This window comes from Moschus berezovskii, chromosome 6 (genome assembly GCF_049115385.1).
Source record: "Moschus berezovskii isolate FMDL1 chromosome 6, NW_MosBer_1.0, whole genome shotgun sequence".
Lineage (NCBI taxonomy): Eukaryota > Metazoa > Chordata > Mammalia > Artiodactyla > Moschidae > Moschus > Moschus berezovskii.
Genome location: NC_142465.1, coordinates 119,671,040 through 119,694,953, shown reverse-complemented (window position 1 = coordinate 119,694,953; position 23,914 = coordinate 119,671,040). Strand labels below are relative to the sequence as shown.

Sequence of the window (23,914 nt, the reverse complement as noted above, 5' to 3'; positions counted from 1 at the left end):
CATCCCGTGCACTGGTCCCCTGGGTGGAGCCCTGCAGCTATGGGGCTGCCCGGCATGTGGCCAGAGGGGAACAGACAGGCTCCCGGGGCCCAGGGCTGGCTCCAGAAGCCCCAGGAGGATGGTTCTGGCCACACTCCAGGTTAGTTTCCCACCACAGGTCAGTGTGTCCTGCGGGAGGGAGGGTGGCGTCCTGGCAGCGTGCGAGCAGGAACCCAGGAGCACGGGTGGCAGAGGGGGACTGCTCCGGCCCCGAATCATCCTGACACCCTCCTTTTTCCTTGACTCATCTTCTCCTTGTGAAGGTTTGTTTGGCACGATAAAAAGATGACATAAAGGTACTGACGTGAAATGATATCAAAACACATCAGTAGGCCAAAAAAAAAAAGCAAGTGACAGAACTGTCTGGCCCCACTTTGAATAAAAACAAAAGTCTAGGACTCACAGGCATTGCCGAGCAGGGGAGGAGCCGTCCCTTTCTACGTTTGGGTTTTGCTAGCTTTTTTACAGATAAAGAGGGACAAAGCTTTTGAAATAAATAGGAATTTTTAAAAAGAAAAGCTCCTGAACTTGGGTGCAAGGATTGTGGGCACACAAAAACAGAGACCCCTCTAGGACCTCCGAAGTCCCAAGTTCAGGGGCTGGGGGGGACTGGGCTGCAGCCAGTCCTGGGCCCCCGGCTCCCACTCTGGCCCCTCCCCCTGCACAGAGCTGCACCCCCAAACCAGGGTGCGGGTGGGGAGTGGGAAACCGGGGCTAAGTTGAGACTTGCAAATGCTCCTTCTATGTGGAACTCGGGCTGATTTTGCCATGAGTCAGGGTTTCCAGCCCCGACGGACGCCCTCCTCCATGGAGCCCCCTGCGAGACCCCTACAAGTCTGGGCAGGCCCCTCCCCCTCCTGGCCCTGGGACAGCGGTCAGCCTCCTGCTCCCCTGCCCCCTTCTTTGAGTGACGACAGCTCCGTGGGCCGGGGGCTGGCGAGGAGCCAGTGCAGCCAAGCTGAGGCCCCCCCCGCTCAGACGCTCCCCGTGAGAAGGGGGCATTTCAGGAACAAAGACTGGGGTTGGCTGCAGATGAAATCACCCCATCCTAAGGGGCCGCTGCTGTCTGTCTGTAAATATCCCGGGGTGGCAATAAACAGGGGCAGGGCTTTCAGTCCGAACCACCACGCCAATTCAAAGATCGGTACAGATGTATCTGCAAGGGCGTGAGACAGGCACAGGATAGAAAGTCCCGGTCCCTTGTCGTGGCACTGCCAGCCTTTCCAGGGGGGTGACGGGGCAGCCCCAGCAGCATGGGTTCTGGCTGGTGGCACATGCAGCTCACATCCAGGGGGATGTCTGTCTGACCTCAAGGGAGGACCCAGAATCTTCTGCTGGGGCAGAGGGCAAGGAAAGTTGGCAGACCTGGACTCAAATGCCAAGAGCATACAGTGATCCGGCCAGGTGGCGACTGCAGGAGAAAGCAGGCCCGCCTCCTGTCTCCTGGGCTGGCCCCAGGGCAGTAGTGTTTAAAACTAATTGAGGGCTTCCCTCGGGCTCCCAGGTGGCGCTAGTGGTAAGGAACCCGTCTGCCAATCCAGGTAACATAAGAGACACAGGTTCGATCCTTGAGTCAGGAAGATCCCCTAGAGAAGGAAATGGCAACCCACTCCAGTATTCTCGCCTGGAGAATTCCATGGACAGAGGAGCCTGGCAGGGTCCATGGGGTTGCAAAGAGTCAGATATGACAGAAGTGATTTAGCACGCATGCACAGACACACTCACTCAGTTCAACACCAAGTGTCTCTGATTTCAAAACTCAAGTTCTCTTGAATGAATTGGAAATTGCTAAATTAGAGCCCTGCGGCCCAACACAGCCTGTCGCCTGTTTATACATAAAGCTTTATTGGGACACAGCCCCGCCCACTTGTTTACATAACTGTGGCTGCTTTCCAGCTACAACCTGCAGAGCAGAGGAGTTGCCAACAGAGACCACACAGCCTTCAACGCACAATTTATTATCCAGCCTTTTATAGAAAAAGCTTGCCAACCTCTGTTCTGTCTACCCTGTGCAGTGACCCGCCTTCTAGAGAAAGGGTCCGTGACTGGACGGGTCCCCTGCCTGGCGGACCCCATGAGCCCTGGCAGCAGTGTCTTACCAATACAGTTGCCTAGAGCATCTTGTATAAAGCCACTCTTGCACTGTAGCTTGGGTCTGCAGCGGAAGGATCCCAGAGTATTCTGACAGATAAAATCGGGGAGGCAGTTATGAATACCACTCTCACACTCGTCAATATCTGGTACATCATAAAAAAAGGAAATTGTTAGCAAGAGTCCTGCCAGAAGCATCTTACAACACTTTAAAATCACAAGAAAGCTTTTTTTTTTCTTTAAATGCTCATTACTCAGACTATAACCCAAAACATTCCAATAAAGAGGTCACACACAACAAGAGCCTTAGCCAAACAGTGCTCATGTTGCTAAAGACTTAAAACTCTGACTATCCCCCCAAGGCTCTTATGATGCAAATTTTCTGTTATATAATAAATAACCCAGACATTTTCCTGGCAATAGGTGGTTTGGTTTGGTTTGGTTTTCATTTCAGGCTAAGCACATGTTTAGCTTTAGATTATAAAGCGATGATGCTCTTAGTGGCAATAAACACAGTCCCTATAAACTTATTCATTCTCCAGTCCTTGCAATATTCCAAATATTAACAATTGTGATTGTCATGACTGAACGTGTTGGCTGCCCTTCCCTTGAAGTTCATGGGCTGTCAGATGTTCAAAAGTGTATACTCAGCTGGCGGGGACCCTGGGTTCTTGCGGTCCAAACCGCCCAGTGAGTCTGCAGGGGTGGGGAGCATTGAGCTCGCCCAAAGGCCCTCAGACGTCAGGAGGGTGTGACTTGCTTTTGAGTTACCCTCATAATTCAATCAACGTTTTTACACAAGTGGTTTTGTCGTTGCGAAGGGTTGGAAACCCTCAGCAGAAAACTATGTTCTAACAGATCCTCATCAAAGGCTTATCTGCCAAATAACATCTATGGTTTGGCGGGGAAAAGCCAGCAGCCAAAAATGTCATGCTTTTTACGCAGCGGAAGGGAATATGCTTTGAACTTCAAGGGAGCCTAGAATCAGATGGACAGCAGCTGTTGTGCATAAAGGAAAAAAAAAATTGGGGGGATGGGAGTAGAAAGTACATGCAAGCACTTGAAATTCATCTCGGGCCTTGTTGTTTTTAAACTATTTTTAAGTCTTTATTCTTAAATTGTTTCAATATTGCTTCCCTTTTATGTGTTCTGGTAGTTTGGTCACAAGGCACGTGAGATATGAGCTCTCTGACCAGGTTCGGAACTCGTACCTTCTTGCACTGGAAGGCAAAGCCCCAACCGCTGGACAGCCAGGGATGGCCCTGGTCTTGCTTTTAAATGATCACGCTTTGAGCCTTTCCAGAAACCCAAACTTTCCACCATCTTAACTCAGCATGACGGTAAAGAAGCTAAGTCTGCGCTAGCGACAGGGTCGGCCGGGGCCCCAGGCAGTCACCGGGGCGCCAGCGCGTGGAGCCGGGCCCCCCGCTGCTTTCTCGTCACACCATGTCTGCCCCCGGGGTGAGGCTCTGCGACCTGGAGCCTGACGTACCTTTGCAGTCATTGTCCTCTGTGAGCTCATAGCCAGTGCCGCAGCTGCTGTCGCGCTGGCAGCGGAAAGAGCCCACCGTGTTGACGCAGGTTTCCCCGAGCCGGCAGTTTTGGTTGCCTGTGATGCACTCATTGACATCTAGGAGAGACACAGGCAACGCGGGGGTGACCGGCAAGCACAACCGATCCCGACGCTTCATCAGAAGGGACGGGCCAGGAAGCAGAGTGGGGTCAGCTCTCTGCATCCATCAAGTCCCCCGGGCCCGTGACAGGCATGCTCTGTACCAGAGTGGAGGCCTGGGCGCTCCCCACCAGAGCAAAGCAAAAGCAATGGTTTCTCTCCCCGGCTGATCTATTTCAGATCTATTGCTCCTTCTGAGCATCTGCTCAGCAAGCTCCAGACCCTGAACTGGAGTCATGTGACCCTACAGACCCCCCCCTATTCAGGGCTGTCCCTTCCCTCCATCTCCCCCATCTCACAGATGAGGGGCCGAGAGAGGCTGGGGGTGTCCCCAGGGCCACTCGGCAGATCCGGGACTCAGAGCCCGGTCAGACCCCAAGCCCGCTCTCTTTTCCCAGCCCAGTGTTCATATTCTCCTGGCTGAGAGCCCTGGCTGCGGGATGCTGGAAAGCTGGTCCTGGGCCACAGTCCACCTATGAACAGGGCCCCGAGTTGTGCAAAGCAGGTCCTGCCTGGGTGTCAAGCAGAGTCAGAGGCTCTCGGAGCAGGACGACATTTACCTTCACAGGAGACGCCGTCGGGGAGCAGCTGGTACCCCACAAAGCAGGAGCAGACAACTTCCTCCCCCGTGTCCCGGCACTGCTGCTTGCAGGGCCCGCCGCCTGGAACCAGAGCAAACGTGAGAGGAGGCCCGGCGTACCCAGGGACCTCCTGGTGTTTCCTCTTTGTTTGGATGTGGCCAGAGGAAATGCCCTCAAGGTGGACTGATGCAGAAAGGCAGTCTCCCCAGGCTGGAGCCCACCACAGCCTTCACAGCACCCCCTTCCCATGGGAGACCCCCAAGGTCTAGCCCTGATCTGACAGATGGAGGGGCGTACAGGGCCCCAAGACCCCATTTTCACTGCCACTGCTTCAGTTCCGGCCGCTCACTCACCTGGTTCTCTGAGCATCCCTGGTACCCAACCCTCCAACCATACTTCCCACAGAGCAGCTAGCAAGATGCTCAAAGAGCTAATCTCATGGGGACAAACCTCCACCAGACAAAGATTCCACGAAATGAAGTTCGATGCATGGCCTGCCCACTTGTCCAGCCGCTTCCCCTCTCCCTGTCTCCTGCCCCTCCCCCCATCCCACCGCTCACCAGGGCCCAACTGCTGCGGGTCTTCAAGTCTCTGCTCCAGTTGCCGCAACCCCCTCCACCCACGTCACTTCCCTGGCTAGTCCATCCTGGCCCACTGCAAACCAGCTATCGGCCCCCCCGCTCCAGGAAGACCCCCCCACATCCCCCAGGGAGGATTATGGGTCTTTCTGGGGCACTCTGCTCTCCCTTCCCCCACCTGAGGCCTCGGAGCCAAGTGTCATTGTAACAGACCACCTTATTTTGTGATTAAACTGGCTCCCTAATTAAAGCCCAACCATAAGGCAAGTCACTAAATGTCCTCGGGGAGCAGACCTGCCAGTCGAGACGTGTAGGAATGTTCCATCATGAGAAATAAAGTCTGATCTTATGGAAAGCAACACTGTAAGGCCCCACTGACTCTAAATTTGAAAGCATCACTCTTATGAGACAAATGGATATTATAGATGGTACGGCTGGAGCGCCAGGCCATGAAGTAACACTCACCCCCATCCCTTAAGGGGGCCCCCAGCCTTGGCGGTCCCTGTTCAGTGACCCCCCTTGCAGAGTCACCCACAGAGTCTGTGGGCTGTGACGGAAGGGCTTTGAATGCTAGCTTCTTCGCTACAAGCCCACCCTCTCCCTCACTCGCCCACCAGGTCCCAGCGAGGAGAGGAAGGGAAGGAGCCCAGGAGTGCAGGTGACCCGGACTTGCAGCGGACTCCCAGCCAAAGGGCACTTCTCGGGTGAATCCAAGTAAACCCGAGCAGAGCCCACGGTGAGCTCCCAGAGAGACTAGCATGACCCTCCCTTGGGCCTCGTTATCCACCAGACGGCCCCAGTGGGGGGGAAGCTGGGCTCACCTCGGCAGCGGTCATTCAGGTAGGGGTCCTCTTGTTCCTCCTCGATCTCAGAAGCCTTAGCTAAGGGGAAAGAAGCAAAGACACGTTTGTCCACACGCTGTCCACACCCACAGGAGCACACAGGCAACTCCCAATGTTTCCTCTTCTTGTAAATATCAGGCAGTTAATGCCTGTCCGCACGTCTTCTTATAAACAGCTCAGTATTCATTTTATCCTTAAAAACAGAGTCACACTTACAAAACAAAATGTCGCTACATCTCTAAGAGATCTACTGTACCAGAAACAGCACTGGCACGAGGGCCGCTGTCACCCACCCAATGCCAAGTGTGGTTATGTTGTCCGCACTGCTTGAATATTTCCACAAATGCAACCACAGCCCTATATACTCAGTCACGCCCTCCAAACAAAGCAATGCACCTGGTAAAAGCTTATTGTTACGGGTCGAATTGTGGGTCCCACCTCCCCAACCCCAGCCCCCCACAGAAGATGTGAAGTCCTAGCCCCCAGTGCCTGGGAAAGTGATCTTATTTTGGAGAAGGGTCACTGCAGATGATCAGGTTAAGATGAGGTCGTGAGAGGGGGCCCTAATCCAAAGATGAGTGTCCTTACAAAAAGGGGACACTTGGACTCAGCAGCAGATACGCAGAGGAAAAGGGGGAAGAAACAGAGAGACGACAGGGCATCTCCAAGCCAAGGGGTGCTGGGGGAGACACTCGGAAGGCCCAGCCCTGCCAACGCCATGGGCTCGGCTAGGAGACAATGTCTCTGCTACTTAAGCCCCCCAGTCTGCGACGCCTTATGAAGGCAGCCCCAGGAGGTGCACACACGGGTTTCATCCACTTGGCCTACAAGGCTCAACTGACTGCCAGTCATCCACAGTCACCCACTCGGCTCATCCAGCAAAGGTGTCTGAGCACCTGCTCTGAGGGTGAAGCAGTTGGCACAGAAAGGCACCTCCCCAATAAAAAGATTCAACAGAGGGGGTGGTCCAGGGGCTAAGACTCTGTCCTCCCAATGCAGGGGGCCCAAGTTTGATCCCTGATCAGGGAACTAGATCCCACAAGATGCAACGAAGAGTTCACATGTCAGAACTAAAAGATCCTGCATGCTGCAACTAAGACCCAATGAAGTCAAATAAATAAATAAAAATGTTTTTAAAAGAGATTCAACACGGCAATAGAACAGAGAGGGATGCAGTGGGGGACCAGGGCCCTAATTTAAAAGGGTGGTATTGCACTGGCAGTTCTGACATAAAGGAAATGCGTTAGCCCTTTTGACTCGGGTGGATACACCCAGGAATCCCTAAACAACTTGAAAACCAAGCCCCCTGCTGATGGAAGCCTCCACAAGATGGAATGACAGTGAGCACAACGCCATCGCAGTTCAGCAGCCATCGCATTACAAGGCTGGGTGGGAAAGCTCAAATCCAGGGTCTCCTCAGTGCAGCCACACCCACGGGAGAGAGGCTAAGAAAGACAGAAAAAAGGAAATGCGACCCGGTGGAAACAGTGTCCATCTCCGTGTTGATTTCCTCTTCCTTCTACCTTCCCCTGTCTTCTCAATCACATACATGTGAGAGCATGATACAACCACACTGGAAAAATAGACCTCAGTAAAAGCACACACATTAGTAATTCTGCAGTAAATTTCAATATGACATAATTTATAGACACTAACTATGCATAAGACACAGGAAGGCTTCCCTTGTGGCTCAGACGGTAAAGAATCTGCCTGCAATGCGGGAGACCTGGATTTGATCCCTGGGTTGGAAAGACACCCTGGAGAAGGGAAATGGCAATCCACTCCAGTATTCTTGCCTGGAGAACATGGACAGAGGAGCCTGGAGGGATACAGCCCATGGTGTCTCAAGAGCTGGACACAACTGAGCAACTGATACTTTCACATTAAAATATGGGAAGGGTCCCTAAATAATTCAAAAACTTTTCAGCTGGGAAGAAACTAAGCAAGAGACCTTTAGGGTGTCAGTCCTCTCTAGGTTGGGAGGCTGGGAGCACCTTTGCTCAGAACGGTTAATTTGGATGCAACTAGAGATGATCATTAATGGCAGCAAGAGAAGAGGAACTAAAGAGCCTCTTGATGAAGGTGAAAGAGGAGAGTGGAAAAGATGGCTTAAAACTCAATACTCAAAAAACGAAGATCATGGCATCTAGTTCCATCACTTCATGACCAAGAGATGGGGAAAATGTGGAAACAGTGCCCGATTTCATTTTTTGGAGGGGCTCCAAAATCAATGCAGACGGTGACTGCTTGCTCTTTGGAAAAAATAGTTATGAAAAACCTAGACAAATGTATTAAAAAGCGAGACATCACTTTGCCAACAAAGGTCCATATAGTCAAAATTATGATTTTTCCAGTCGTCACGTATGGATGTGAGTTGGAGTGCAAAGGAGACTGAATGTGGAGAGCTGGCGCTTTCAAACTGCGCTGCCGGAGAAGACCCTTGCGTGTCCCTTGGACTGCAAGACCAAACCAGTCAATCCAAAAGGAAATCAACCATGAATATTCATTGGAAGGACTGGTGATGAAGCTGAAGTTTCAATACTTTGGCCACCTGATGCAAAGAACTGACTCACTAGAAAGGACCCTGATGCTGGGAAACATTGAGGGCAGGAGGAGAAGAGGGCGACAGAGGATGAGATGGTTGGATGGCATCACCGACTCGATGGACATGAGTTTGAACAAACTCTGGGAGTTGGTGATGGACAGGGAAGCCTGGCGTGCTGCCATCCGTGGGGTTGCAAAAAGTCAGACACGACTGAGAGACTGAACAAGAGATGATCACAGGACTTCCCTGGTGGCTCAGTGGTAAAGAATGGGGATCCCTGGGTCAGGAAGACCCCCTGGAGAAGGAAGAGAAGGTCAAATACCATATGACATCACTCATGTGTGGAATCTAAAACACAACACAAATGAGCCTATCTATGAAACAGACAGTCATAAACAGAGAACAGACTGGTGGCTGCCACAGGAGAGGGTCTTGGTGAGGCGTGGACTGGAGGTGGGGGTTAGCAGATGAAAGCTATTACAAACAGAACGAGCAAACAACAGGGTTCTACTGGACAGCCCAGGGAACTGCACTCCATATCCTGTGATAAACCATAATGGAAAAGCGTATGAAGAAGAACGTCCATATACGCATAAAGAATCACTTTACTGTACAGCAGAAATTAACACAACACTGTAAATCAACTATACTAGAAGTCAAAAAAAGAGAGAGAAAAAAAAGAATGTTTGATTTCGGGACCCTTCATTCACCTGGAATTATATCCTGGCAAAGCCCAAGTCCCTGCCACGTCCAGGCACAGGCCAGGGTGATCGGAACCGTCCTCCAGAGGATTCACAGTGACAAGGCCGGGGGGTTTGTGAGAAACTACTACCTGTGTGATGACATTATCAAGATTTCCACAATATTCTTTTGCAGCCATGAAATTCAAAGACGCTTACTCCTTGGAAGGAAAGTTATGACCAACCTAGACAGCACATTAAAAAGCAGAGACATTACTTTGTCAACCATGGTCCATCTAGGCAAGGCTATAGTTTATCCAGTGGTCATGTATGGATGTGAGAGTTGGACTGTGAAGAAAGCTGATCACCGAAGAATTGCTGCTTTTGAACTGTGGTGTTGGAGAAGACTCTTGAGAGTCCCTTGTACTGCAAGGAGATCCAACCAGTTCATTCTAAAGGAGATCAGTCCCGGGTGTTCACTGGAAGGACTGATGCTAAAGCTGAAACTCCAATACTTTGGCCACCTCATGCGATGAGCTGACTCACTGGAAAAGACTCTGATGCTGGGAGGGATTGGGGGCAGGAGGAGAAGGGGACGACAGAGAATGAGATGGCTGGATGCCATCACTGACTCGATGGACATGAGTTTGAGTGAACTCCGGGAGTTGGTAATGGACAGGGAGGCCTGGTATGCTGTGATTCATGGGGTTGCAAAGAGTCGGACATGACTGAGCGACTGAACTGAACTGAAATGATGCCGGGCAAAGAATGAGAGAAGAGGAATCTGGAATCTAAGCTTCTTGCAGCTTCAGTCGCCCAATCTGTAGAATGGGCATAACCAAGATACACCCTAGCACAGCTCTACCCAAAAGAACAGGGTTCTTTCCCCCATCTTAGATAACTTATACTTCCATATAACAATATCGACGATAACAACACTTCGATAACTCATAATACAGCTTATTTAGAAAAAGGTTAAGAAAACAGACACAAATCCCAATTTTATAATTAGATTAAACAGATCTGTGTATATGTGTGTGCTAGTCACTCAGTCATGTCTGACTCTTTGCGACCCATGGACTGTAGCCCGCCTGGCTTGTCTGTCCATGGGATTCGCCCAGGCAAGAATACTGGAGTAGGTTGCCATTTCCTTCTCCAGGGGATCTTCCTGACCCAGAGATAGAACCTGGGTCCCCTGCATTGCAGGACAATTCTTTACCGTCTGAGCCACCAGTGACACCAGACATGAGTTCAGTTCAGTTCAGTCGCTCAGTCGTGTCTGACTCTTTGCTACCCCATCAATCACAGCACGCCAGGCCTCCCTGTATCAAATGCTTAGAGAAGTTTCTAAAAGGCTTACTGTCCATTTCTGTACTTATTTTACCTCAGGCCGGTACTGGTCTACGGGTCCCCCATGTGGCCCCCTGGCAGCACATAGGAGGCCCACAGTAAACGTCAGCGGAAGACAGGAAGGTAGGTCTGTGTCTGAGTGGGGAGGGAACACAGGGACGTCCTCATAGAGACACTGAGGAAAGTCTGGGGCAAGAAATGCAGCAGATGAAAGACAAAGAAATTAGACGTCTGGGGCAACAGAAAAGCTCAGAGACCGCTAACGAACCAAGATATAGATCAACAAAAGTCTCCCCTGGAGACACAGAAGAAAGTCTCCACCAGGGTGAAGAATCTGAGTTTGTTTAAAGTGAAAACGTCACCTCCGATTTCAAAAGTCAAGGAGGGAGCCAGAACGTGGTTCCAGTCCCCCTTTATGAATAAGATATCTGCAGTCAGCTGCACAGCGGGGTCCTGGGCTTGAGAAGTCAAAACAAAGAATGAAAGATGGGCCACTTGACCCGGGACCCCAGAGCCATGGGAACAGACGGCCTGGCTTAGGGACCGCTGGTCTGTGAGCTCTTCCTCGGACCTGCTCCCTTCCCCTTCCCCATGTTGAACAGAGGGCAAGCGGAACTCAGACTGAGAAGGCAAAGGTCCCAGGCAGGCAGCAAGCTTGGGGCAGAGCAGACGCCTGAAATTTTCCAGGGCTGTTTCCATTATGGCACAGGAAACCATTGCATAAGTGGAAGAGATGATTAGACAACCGAGAAGTTTCCTGAACCGGGTAACTGAACCATGCCCCAAGGCTTCAGGATTGACGTGGCTTCAGACACTTGGAGGGTGGGGAGCTAAACTAATGGAAACACAGCTGGGAGCTGTCTTGAAGCTGCTCTGGGGGTCACCCGCCCCTACGCTGAATAAACATCTATGTTTGCATGCTCACAGCCTGCTATTCATGAGTGGTGCCCCCAGCCTCTCGTCTATGTCGTCAGCTCCAGATAGAGAGGTGGCACTGGCCCGGCATCGGAAGGCCAGAGTTCCGCCTCCACCGTATGTCAGCCACGTGACCTTGAATGCCAGGACCTCATCTGTGAAGCGCTGTAAACAAGAGCGTGGCCAGCCACTGATGCTGCCCGAGGCGGCCGGAGGGATGAGATGAACTGTGGCGGCAAACGCCATATTCCACTTCTCCCATTTCATCCCAGCAACCGAGTAAGTGGGACTATAGGCATCCCCACTTCACAGATGAGGAAACTGAGACCTGGATCCATCAGTCGGCCCCAAACACATGTCAGGACCCCATGTCAGGACATGAACACAGATTCGTCAGATCCCAGACGCCAAGCCCTCGGTTTCACTCCAGGACATTGAGAAACGTGAACCTGCTCTGACAACCAGAACCAGTCTCTGCAGAGTTAAGGCAATGGTCAATGTGCAAGCCCACACCACCCGTGATGGTCAGTTTTAGGTGTCAACTTAGTGGGGCTATAGTACTCTGATATTTGATCCAGCACTAGTCTGGACACAGCTGGGATGGTATGTTTTAGATGAGCAGACTATGAGTAAAGGGGACTGCCCTCCATCAAGTGGGTGGGCCTCATCCAATCAGGTGAAGGCCTTAAGAGAAGGACTACCCTCCCCCAAGCAAGAAGGAGCTCTGCTAGCAGATGGCCTTCAGACTTCAGCCAGAAGATCGGTGCTCTCCTGGGCATCTGGCCTGCATACACAGCCTGCAGGTTTCAAACCTGCCAGCCCCCCTAGCTGTGTGAGCCAATGTCCTAAAATAAATCCTTCTCTCCCTCTCTCCCCACGTCCTATTGGTTCTGCTTCTCTAAATAACCTCGACTGACCGCCCTGCCCCAGAGCGGGGAAAGGAGGACTTACCTGTTTCTTGGAGGTCCCCACCGTCCCCTGGGGCAAAGTCTGCCGTCTCCTGGCCCTTGACGCAGCACGCCCGGAAGACCAGTCCACACTGGTAGCCAACCATGAGGCTGTACTCACAGCTCTGGCCCTGGGCCTGGGCCGCGCGCCCCAGCAGGCAGCAGTGGCAGCACCTCTGAAAACGCAGGCAGAGACTCTTGATGGAGAAGCCAGATCCATGACACGGCGGACCCCACAGACCCCTCATCCCCCCGTGGTCATTCTCCCTGGACGGGGAGACACACGCCCGACTCTCCTGCCTCTCCTAAATGCTGGCAGGAAACAGCAAAGCCAGCTGAGCCCAAGGCTTCCTGCCCCCCGAACCTCATAGGTCCTGGTTTTGAAAGGAACCTTAAAGAGACTGATCCCAGCACATGCTCCACAACACCTGACTGCCCCACCAAATCCCAGCCGGTCCAGCGGGGCCTCCAGGAAGAGGAGGGCTAGGAGGAGGGTTCCCACATGGGCTCCCTAAGGGTCCCTGCCTTCTGCGTGCTCTGAGGTTTCTCTAGCGTGCCTGGACCAATGAATATATACCTGTCTCTTCCTCCTCACCCCAGTCAGGGTGGTTCAGGCAACAGGAAGAGAAACTCAAGACAGGTCAGCAGGCAAGGGACAGAGTTGCCACTGTCACCTGTATACCCCAGTGATCCCCAGAGTCACATTTGAAGCCCATAAACCACATTCACCCCTGGCACGTGAAAAACTCAATTTCGGTCATCATTCTAAGAAACGCACAGAACGTTCCAAAGGTCTATGGCAGAAGCGGGGGAGGTGGTTTTGCCTGAGCTTCGTGGAGGAGCAGGAGCCCCAGTGACCTCCTCCACCTCGTATGTCCCAAGTCATCCTACCCGGAAATACAAACGGCTCATTGGCAGAGGCAATCAGTTTCCATGCCCGTTAGAATGTTCCAGACCTTTTCTGAAGTCTGAGGACCCAGGCAGAGCCCCCTTTCTGGGAGGCTGGCTCTAAGCCTCTCAGGCCCCAGCTCCCAGGAACCTCCTTGACCAGCCCCTGCTCCCCTGCCCCCCAGCCTCCTCCCATGAAAAGCCCACAAAGGCTGAGGGTGGGCAAGGGGCGGTGGACCCCCAACTCCTCGACGTGGAATACCCCTCCACATCCCTCTCTGTGTGAAAACACGCGCCCCAGAAAGGAGCCCCACTGCCCCTCCCGGAATCCAGACTTCATTCCAATTCTCGCTCCTTGAAATTACTTCGTGGGTTCCTAACGGGGAACAGGAAATCTTTCTTCCAGGGAATTCAGTGTCGTCACCTGGCACCTCCACCAGAAACCCAGATGACCAGGTTAATTAACTTTCCAAACTTGAGCTCCTCCTGGTCAGGCTGTTTTTCTCCTTTGGTAAGCGGTAAGGGAGGGACAGCCTAGTTTATTTGCAGTTTTCAGACCTCGGAACGCTCTCAGGAACCTCTCCACATCCATGCACAGATGCAGGCCTCCCACAGGGACGGAGGCCCCGGGGACCTGGCCTGGACCTGGAGTCAAGGGTGTCTGACATCCATTCATCGTTGACCTTCTGGACAGGGTTCCCTCTGGGTCAGGTGACCCCGCTCCCAGCCCTGACTCACTGCTGATCTCAAAGGACCCTTGCTGAGAGGTCACTTTGGAGCGTGGGCCTCTCTGGACCTGTCTTTTCTTCTAGGGCACTTATGGAGGTCATGCATTCTCAGAGGCATACGTGGGGGCCCATTCTGAGCTCTGACTAGCTGGGGAGAGCAGAGACGTTTGAGGGCCTCCTGGGGGCGGGGGTGGGGATGCCAACCTTGAATTGAGGGTTCAGAAAGCCCTGAGTCCAGGTAACCCGTGCTCTGACCTTTGCGTCCCTGTTTGAAGCCCTGGGACTGGCAGTCAGCGGTCCCCAACCTTTTCAGCACCGGGGGCCAGTTTCATGGAAGACAGTTTTTCCACGAACTGGGGTGGAGGATGGTTTTGGGGTGATTCAAGTGCACTACGCTTATTGTGCACTTTACATCTAATCTCACGCTGCCGCTGATCCATCAGGAGGCACCAGTCTGCGGTCCAGAGGTTGGGGACACCCGCTGGCAGTCTTCAGGGCAGGGCTGGGTCACTTCATCCCCATTTCCCAGTGCTGGAAGGGACCTGGGGTGCAGAGCTAAGAGCCTGCGCACCCAATGCAGAGCATCCGGGTCCAATCTCTGCTCGGGGAACTAGACCACGCATGCTGCAACTCTGGGGTGTTGCCCAGAGTTTACTGGGTAAACTGGAGCTGGTGGGGAGACTTGAGTGGCCCTTCCTGCCCCCGGGGCTTTGTACACCCTGCTGCTCAGAGGGAAAGGCTGCCTGAGTTCAGGGTGCAGGGAGGAGAGTGCCCCAGGCCTCGGGCTGCAGAAGGGACGGCTGCGCCGGGAGGGCAGGGTCCTCACCTTCACGAACATGGCCTCGAGGCTGGCGTTGTTGCCGCGCGGCACGGCACAGCTGTCCTGCTCGTTGGCCAGGTTGATGCCCGTGGTGCAGTGCAGCTCCTCCAGCTGGCTGTGGCAACACTGCTCCTGGACCATCCTGTGGGCAGAGGGCATGGGCTGTGCTGGGTGTACCCAGGGCCTGGGGGCAGTAGCCGCTCGGGGACGGCAGCCCTGTCACATTTGAAGGCCCCCTTCGTCCCCACCCCTGCCACTCATCCACAGGCACACTGACAGACACACGCAACACCCGCACACGGAAGGTGCTCAGCAGTGTTTAATTAGAACGAGTGAATGCAGGCTGGTGTCTGGGAGTGGGTTCCAGAGGCCAACTTCATCCCTCTTGAGCACTGAGCCTCATCCAGAGAAAGTTCCCAGCTATTTATAACACAAACCAGATTACGGCTGGGGTTTCCCGGTGGTCTTGTGGCTGACTCTGCACTCCCAAAGCAGGCGACAAGGGCTCAACACCTGGTCAGGGAACTAGACCCCATGTGCTACAACTGGAGATCCCACATGCTGCAACAAGACCCGGCACAGCCAAATGAGTTGCTGGTCTTTTTTAATTAAAAACAAATTTAAAGAAACAGATGAGGGCTGGCTCAGGCCTGGGTCCTCTCATCCTTCATCAGTGCGCATCTCCCCAGGTTCCGGAATCAGAGGGAACGGCTCCGGCGAAGCAGAGGAGGCTGCCACGGCCAAGGGTGACGGACGGCAGCAAGAGTGAGCCTGGGGCGCTGCACCTCCATCTCCTAGTCCTGCTAGGGTCTCCAGGAAGAAGGTCCCTCGAGGCGGATCTGCCAGAAGGGGTCCCTCAGACACAGCTCCAGGCAGGGAGGGCAGGGAGGTGAGGGAGCAAGAGGTATGTGATCACAAGTGTGGCTCCCCCCAGACCCGGGAGAACCCTGGCTCTGGGGTTGCAAACAAGGGCAGGAAGAGCCGCCAGGCCTGTGCTGGACCGCAAAGGGTGGGGCCCCGCCGGCCTCCCCGCATGGCTGGCCCCCAGCCTCCACTCTGTGGGGCTGGAGTTCTTCACCTGGCTTCTCATGCACGTCTAGAACTGTCCCTGGGCTCCGGCCTGGATCTGTTCATACACACAGAGATAGACTGCAGGTTTCACTCCAGACCAGTACGGTAAAGTGAGTCACACAAACTCTCTGGTTTCTTGGAGCATATAAAAGTTACGTTTGCACTGTACTGCAGCCCATGAAGTGTGCAGTAGCGTTATGTCTAGAAAGCAATCACACCTTAATAAAAATCATCATTGCTAAAAAATGCTAGCCATCATCTGACAACATGGAATTACCACAAACCTTCAATCTGTTAAAAAAAAAAAAAAAAAGAATTCCAACCTTTGAAGCACAAGAAAATGAAACATGCCTATATTCTGTTACCACACATTCACTCATGCCCTCCGCTCATGCCCAGAATTTGCAAATAACCGGCATTTTACTAAATTGTTAGGGAGAGCAAACAGATGTGCGTCCAACTATCCGTTCACTCAAAGACGTTCACTAGCTGAACAGGAAAAAACGAGCGTTGTGGAAAACTGGAAGCCTTGTGCGCTGTGGGTGGGAGAGCCAGACGGTGCGGCGGCAGCTCCTCAAACCTTTTGGACGGAATGCGCGTTGGACCCGGTGAGCCCAACTCCAGGTATAAAACCAAAAGGACAGAAAGCAGTGGACTCAGACACTGACGCACCTAGGTTCACGGCAGCGCGACTCATAACCGCCAGAAGATGGGAGCAACCCAAGTATCCACCAAGGAACGGACAAGCCAAGCGTGGTCTGTACATACGAAGGGGCTGAACGCAGCCTCGACCAGGAGGGAAACCCAAACACGTGTTACAAGGCAGAGAAACTCAACGGACAGAGAGCTACGTGAAAGAAGCCAGACACAAAAGGATAAATACTGTGATTCCACTTCTGTGAGGGACCCAGAAGAGTCAAATTCATGAAGATGGAAAACAGAAGGGATGGGCTGGGGCAGGGTGGGTAACAAGAAGTTTCTGTCTCAGTTTAGGAAGATGAAAAAGTTCTGGGGATGGTGGGACAGTGATGCAAATGTACTGAACTGCACCCCTAAACATGGTCACGATGGTGCAATCTGTAGGAAATGGCACCCCACTCCAGTATTCGTGCCTGGAAAATTCCATGGGCAGAGGAGCCTGGAGGGTTATAGTCCATAGGGCCACAAAGAGTTGGACACGACTGAGTATTATGTATATTTTACTGCAATTAAAAAAATTTTTTTGGTTGCAGCCCTACTGTGTGCTAGGCCCATGCAGAGGCTTCGGGGATGAGAGAGGGATGTCCTGGAGGGGAAGCACAGCTTCCCACACTGGGGTCCTTCCGGGGCAGCAGTTCTGAAGCTCTGCACTGGTGGGCCTGGGCCAGAGCTGGGCGTCTGGAGAGCTGGACAGTAGTTCAGTCGGTCAGTCATGTCCAGCTCTTTGCGACCCCATGGACTGTAGCCCGTCAGGCTCCCCCGTCCGTGGGATTTCCCAGGCAAGAATACTGGAGTGGGTTACCATTTCCTTCTCCAGGGATCTTCCTGACCCAGGGATCGAACTCGGGTCTCCTGCATTGCAGGTGGATTTGTAGCTGCTCTCCCCTTGCTGCCCTTCAGCTTGGACAAGCGATCTTGCATTTACCTGGCTGGCTTGCTCGCCTCCTTCAGGCCCTGGTGAGACACCCATTCTCAGCAAGGTGCCCCCAAACATCTCTATCTGAAATTGTAAACCCACTCTGATCAGGAGACCCGGCCTCTTGTCCCTGGACTTTCCTTTCCCAGGACACCTCTTGCCTTCTTACAAACCAGAGACTTTACCATGTCATCGTCTGCATCCTCCGAAGAGATGTTGCTTATTTTGTTCATTGATTTATCTCCATTTCCTCCAGGATAGCCTCAATACAATTTGTGAAATAAATGAAGGGGTTCAGAGAGTGACTGGTGGATTGAGAAACATCAGCTCAGGATCTGCTTTAGGTTTCGACTCCATGCTAACATGTTACGTCAACTCAGTCATGTCTGACCCTTTGCAATTTCATGGACTACAGCCCACCAGGCCCCTCTGTCCATAGGATTTTCCAAGCAAGAATACTGGAGTGGGTTGCCATTTCCTCCTCCAGGGGATCTTCCCTACCCAGGGATCGAACCCACGTCCCTTTGGTCTCCTGCATTGGCAGACAGGTTCTTTACCACTAGCACCACTTGAGAACTCCACGTGGATCCAAATTCCCTGGTGGGCTGCATTCAACCCCAAGTTTTAGGCAAATTTATATTTGGGCTTCTCTTATAGCTCAGTCAGTAAAGAATCTGCCTGCAATGGAGGAGACCCAGGTTTGATTCCTGGGTTGGGAAGATCCCCTGGAGAAGGAAACGGCAACCCATCCAGTAATCTTGCCTGGAGAATCCCATGGACAGAGGAGCCAGGTGGGCTACAGTCCATGGGGTCGCAAGAGTCGGACACAACTTAGCAACTAAACCACCACCACCACATTTGGGTCACAAGGCCAACCATATTTGGTTGAGACTAGGATGTGCGGTGATGCTTGAATTGAAACATCATCTGCTGTCTCTCCTGATTATCCCCAAATGTGCCACGTGTTAGAGGCTTGGGCAGAAGCCATCCATGCCCGGCTAGAACCCATGTGTGCTGGGAGGTGCTGGGGCCCTTGCAGTCCTCTCCGATTCTCTCATCTACCAGTGTGTCAACCCTGGGCTTCTTGGGCACCACAGAACCCTGAGCGCTTCCTCCCCCAGCTCTGCCCAGGAGGGCTCGGCCTGGGGCTTGCCCACCTATGAGACCCCATTTTCCTCACCCTCAGCTTAGAACAGTACCGAAGATCAATCAAGATTTGCCAAATAAATGAAAACTTAAAACTGGAGGGGCTGGCACAATGCCACTTTGAAGGAGAAAAATAACATTGGAATTACTGAGTTACCAGGTGGCTGGTGGTTCTTGTTTCCTGTACCCTTTAACTAGTAAGAGCACCCTCTTAAACCAGATTTGATTTCTGACCTGCTTGCTCTCTTCTCTCCCTTCATTAAAAATGATAATACTGAACTTGTGGGGACTTCCCTGGTAGCCCAGTGGATAAGATTCTGTTCTTCCTCTACAGGGAGCACGGGTTTGAGCCTTGGTTGGGGAGCTAAGATCCTGCATGCTGCAAGCTGCAGCCATAAAAAAAAAAAATTTTTTTTAATAAAAATGTTTTTTAAAAAAGAAAGACTAGGACAGAAACACACAGAGAGGAGAAGACATGAGGACGTGGGGAGGAGGTGGCATCTCCAAGCCCAGGAGACAGGCATCAGCAGGAACCAGGATCTCAGACGCCTGTCTTCAGACTGGGAGACGGTAAATGTCTGTGCGTGAAGCCACCCGGGCAGAGTGGCTGTGCTGGCGGCCTGAGCAGATGCATGCACCCCTCTGCCTAGCTGCGTCCCTCCCCTCGGTCACCATCACTGTCCTGCTTTAACGTTTGGGGAAACCGAGGATCCAAGCTGGCTCAAGTCACACAGCCTGAAAGCCAGCCTGATGGGTCCCCAGGGCCTGTCTGCCTCTCTGGGCCCAGTCTGTAAACAGAATGTTTGGCGCTCACCGGCTACCTTCGCCCCAAACTGCCAGCCACCCTCTGACATTTCTAGTGCAAAGCCTCACGCCAAGATCTCAGCTCTCACTCATCAGACGCGCCGTAAATCCTCATGGCACGGTCTCCCACTCAGTTCAGACAATCCAAGCGCCCTCTTCTCTCCTTCCCTTGCTGGGACTATAATGCTTTCGACTTTTCAAGAATTTCCTCAATGGAGCTTTACATCCTCCGTCACAGCTGGCAGGCAGCAGCCTCTCAATGCTCGATGCCAACACAAATGCAAGACTCCAGAATGAGGCGGACGAGCCTGCCCTGCACATTCTTTCTGTCTGTGGCAGCTCTCCATCCAGCACCCCCAGGTCAAAGCTGCTTTGGCTTCGATCAGGGGCAGAGAGCATGAACGGATGGCATGTGATGGAACATGTTCATACCCTCGCCTCCCGACCTCTGCTCCCCAGGCAAGCAGATCTGGGTCCAAGTCCTAATGCCCCCAGCTGAGCACTCTGGGGAAAGCTCAGTTTTCTCATCTGTAAAACGGGATCAGTAACAGAGTTAAATGAGATGCTGGGCACCAAATGCCCAGCACCAAGTAGGTGCTTCCTAAAGACTTGCTATTATTTTTATATTATTTTGACAGTGATGACCAACATGACATGTCTTTATCATTTATTCTAGGCTTCCAGTTGGGTGTTCAGTTGCCTCAGTGGTATCTGACTCTTTGTGACCCCATGGACTGTAGCCCGCCAGACTCCTCTGTTCATGGGGAGTCTCCAGGCAAGATTACTGGAGTGGGTTGTCATTTCTTGCTCCAGAGGATCTTCCCAATCCAGGGATTGAACCTGGACCTTCTGCACTGCAGGCAGATTCTGTATCGCTGAGACACCAGGAAAGCCGATTCTAAGCTCACATCCTCCCAAAACTTTGAAGGAGCTTGAGTTAATTTAATGAGAGAGGAATAAACATAGTTGATCCAGATGTTGGCTACCAGATAAAGTGGACAACGGCCTAGGAGAACTTTTGCTCTGGGACTGGCTCGTCTGGGTGTTGGGGTCTGAAAGCGGCCATGCTTTTACTGGCAAAGCACTTCCAGTGCTTTGAGATCACATGACCTCACCTGCCCCCAGTAACCACCCCCTTTCTGGGTGACTTGGTCACAGTGCCCAGCTGTGGCAGCGAGGGCTGCAAACCCAGATCTTCTTGCGTGCAGCCTGGCGAAATGTCAGGATGCCCCGATAATGCCAGGGAGGCGGGGGAAGGGTAAGCAGAGACATGTACGAGGCCCATGGGGGCACAGAGGAGGGAGGGAGGCAGGGGTCAGCAGCCCACTGCACCTCCCCCACAGCCTGGCCCTGGTGCCCAGCCTCCCCCGGGGGTCTGCCACCCATTCTCCCTTCCTCCCCTGCTTTTGTCTAGAGGAACGTCTTCTGGCGAAGCGCTGGCAGACATACCTGCATTCCTTGGATTCCGAGGCGTAGGGCAGCGAGCAGTCCTTGCGCTCAGTGGCCATTCGATGTCCGTCTGCACAGCAGGCCTCCATGGAGACGTCTGCGCCCGCTGTGCAGGGAGGAGAACAGGGTAACAGGCGGCAGGCGACTCACCACACCCCCCAGGGCCCCTGGGATGGGCAACCCCCCTCGGGCGCCCCCCCACCCCCGGCCACACCATCTGGACGCCGCCTCACAGCATCCAGGGCTGATGCTGAAGCACCCTTCAGTCACTCGAAAGCACGTCCTGAAAACTCCACTGGGGCTGGGAGACCCAGGAGCGTGCTCCTCCTGGAGAGGCCCGAGACCTCAACCACGATCTTCCCAAACTAGTTCTGATGAGGCTGCAGCTCAGCACCCAGTATCCCTGCCCCGGGGCCAGAGGCTGGGGACACGGACAGCCCGGTGCTCAGGGTATCCAGGACACGACGGATCCCACTCCTGCGGGGGTCAGAGACGGTTTGTCTCACTAAAGATTTCAGTGCAGAATGGAAGAGGTCTGGAGCGCCCCCCAAACTGGGACAACCAAGGAAGGCTTCCCCAGAGAGTGGAACGTGAACACCCAGGGGGCGGGTACCGCAATGAGAGGGCACAGAGGAGGGAACGGAAATCCAGGGGCCTCCACTGCAGCCAGCCGGCTCCGGGGAGAAGCAAGGAGCCTGCATTTCTGAGACCCACTCTGCGTTCTCATTTAACCGTCACTGCCACTTGCGAGGGCCTCAGAACTGAAGCTGGTTTCTGCCCCAGACTTGTCACAGATTCACCTCTTTGCTTACAAAAAGGAAAGATGGCCGCTGGCAAACCCACACCCTCACGGCTGCACTGGGCACCCAGCCTTCCATCCGCAGCCCAGGCTGCCCCGACAGGCACCCCGGCTCACAGAAGGAGAGGACCCCATGGCTACCAAAGGGAGGAGCCGCCGGGCACCAAGGTGCTCTCAGCCCCAAGTCCTTCCACAGCCAGGAGGGGGCGAGAGGGGCAACCACCTCTGCACCCAGGCAGAAGGTCACCTCTGGGCCGGACATTTCAAAATTGGACTTTATGGAACATGCTTTCTCATGGCTGGCTTTCATGCACCCCATGGGATAAATCCCACCAGGCTTGGCAGCATTTCCTGGCACCAACGGCCTTGTGTGTTCTGTTTGTGCCCACCGCCCTTCTAAGGCCCAGCCCTCAAGGTGGCACCAGAAGAGAGGGCCACTCCTGGACTCAGCTCGAGGCCAGTGTGTCCAGTAACACCAGCTGTGACGATCTGCCCACGGCCACCTTGACCACCTCTGGGGACACTCTGTGCCTGGAGCCCTGAGGCAGCAAGTGGCCACCCTGGAAGACCCAGTGAGTGTGGTCCATGCTGGCGTGAAGAGCCAGAGGCTGGACAGGCCATTTCCTCTTAAATTGTTTTTTATTCATTTATTTTTTAACACTAAAAACATTTTGCATTGAGGTATAGCCAATTAGCAATGCTGTGGTAGTTTCAAGCGACTAGCAAAGGGGCTCAGCCATACATAAACATGCATCCATTCTCCCCCAAAGCCTTCTCCCCTCCAGGCTGGCACATAACATTGAGCAGAGTTCCACGTGCCATGTGATGTCTTTGCTGATGTCCATGTTAAACACAGCAGTGTGTACATGACCTTCCCAAAGCTCCTAGCTAGCCCTTCCCCCGGCAACCATAAACCTGTCTTCTAAGTCTGAGTCTCTTCCCACTTCCTAAGTTCACTGGTATCATTTGTTTGTAGATTCCACACACCAGGGATGTCACATGGTATTTCTCCTCCTCTGTCTGACTTACTCCACTCAGTATGAGCATCTCTAGCTCCATCCACGTTGCTGCAAATGGACCGGCCACGTTCTGAGCCAGAAGAAGAAAGGGCCTCTCCATGTCCCCTGATGGTGACCCCAGGACCCCCATCCCAGGGCTTCTGGGGAGCACTGAGCAGAAGATCCACCCGCCCAACCCCGGCCTGGCAGCGGGAGTCCCCGGGGGCAGATTAAGGGTGAGGGTCCATCCCAGAGCAAAGCCTGCCAGCCCATGGCCACCCAGGCACTTGACCCCTCCCCATCACAGCTGTCCCCCTCCACGCTTCCCCCCAATGCCGCTTGGTGACTGTGGGGGGCACCATGGGCTGGGGCCCAGATAGTAATAAAATGAGTATCACTGGCTTCTCAAACGAGCGCTCCCCCACGACGGGGAGACTTCTGGGTGCGAGGATGACCTCCGGGGGTCCCACTCCTTCCTTCCTTCCTTCGTTTTTGCCGCAGTTGATTTTAATAAAAGTTTTCACGAAACACCAGACCTGACTGTCACAGACAAGATGCCTGTGAGTCACTTGCAGGGTGACTGTGACCAGCCACGTGGCTGGACGCTGACACCGATGTCCCCTGTGCTGTCCCCCCCCGCAGCCCAACCCCAGCAGACCCCACTTAGCTCTCCCGCCTGCGGCCTTGCCCCTTGGGGCTCTCACAGCCCCTCCAGCCCTGGCCCACCCCGCCCCTGCCCCATCCAGTCTCTCCCCGCCTCCTGTAGCCCACCTGCCAGCAGCCCAGCACAGAGCAAACATGTGTCTCCACTGACAACATGTGTCTGCCTCGCCCTCCCACCCACACAGAGCTGGGCCTGCTTCTCATCCCGGACCTCAGCGCACAGCTAGCCCTTCGCAGTGCAGGGTTCAGTAGGAAGAGGGTCAGCTTTGGAGCCAAACAGGCTTGGGATCCGATCCCAGGTTCGGCGCTTGCTTGCTCTGTGACCCTCCCTGGGCAGGACGCTTCACCTCTCTGAACCACAGCTTCCTCGGCGGCAAAATGGGGGCTCACAATACCTTTGCAGAGTGGCTGAGGAGACAGATGGAGCTTATAAAGCTCCAAGCACACAGGGAGCTCCAGCAAACAGTGGCTGCATGACACACAAAAGGGACAAAGGAAATCTGCTTGCTGTTGCCCATGAGGAATGGGGGCAACACGGCCCCCTCCTGGGGTGCAGAATGGCTGGGGTGCAAGTAGCAGCTCCCACGCCTCCCTCAACTCTGAGAAAGGCAAGCATGGGGAAAGCTCAGACTCCCGCAGCCGGTTCAGCAGGGCGAGAACTTTGTGCCCCAAGCTGCAGAAACATTTGGAAAT

The 23,914-nt window shown here is 53.5% G+C and overlaps 1 protein-coding gene across 1 annotated transcript in view; it reads right to left on the bottom strand.

Moving 5' to 3' along the window:
- The window catches only part of FBLN1 (fibulin 1), an 82,288-nt gene that overhangs the window by 48,495 nt on the left and 9,879 nt on the right, over window positions 1-23,914 (bottom strand). The window contains exons 2-8 of the mRNA XM_055394480.2: window positions 20,762-20,867; window positions 14,683-14,818; window positions 12,245-12,416; window positions 5,783-5,842; window positions 4,363-4,464; window positions 3,623-3,760; window positions 2,139-2,276 (exon numbers count right to left, since the gene is read on the bottom strand). Coding sequence (XP_055250455.1) covers window positions 2,139-2,276; window positions 3,623-3,760; window positions 4,363-4,464; window positions 5,783-5,842; window positions 12,245-12,416; window positions 14,683-14,818; window positions 20,762-20,867 — 852 coding nt within the window. The remainder of the gene's footprint in view (window positions 1-2,138; window positions 2,277-3,622; window positions 3,761-4,362; window positions 4,465-5,782; window positions 5,843-12,244; window positions 12,417-14,682; window positions 14,819-20,761; window positions 20,868-23,914) is intronic.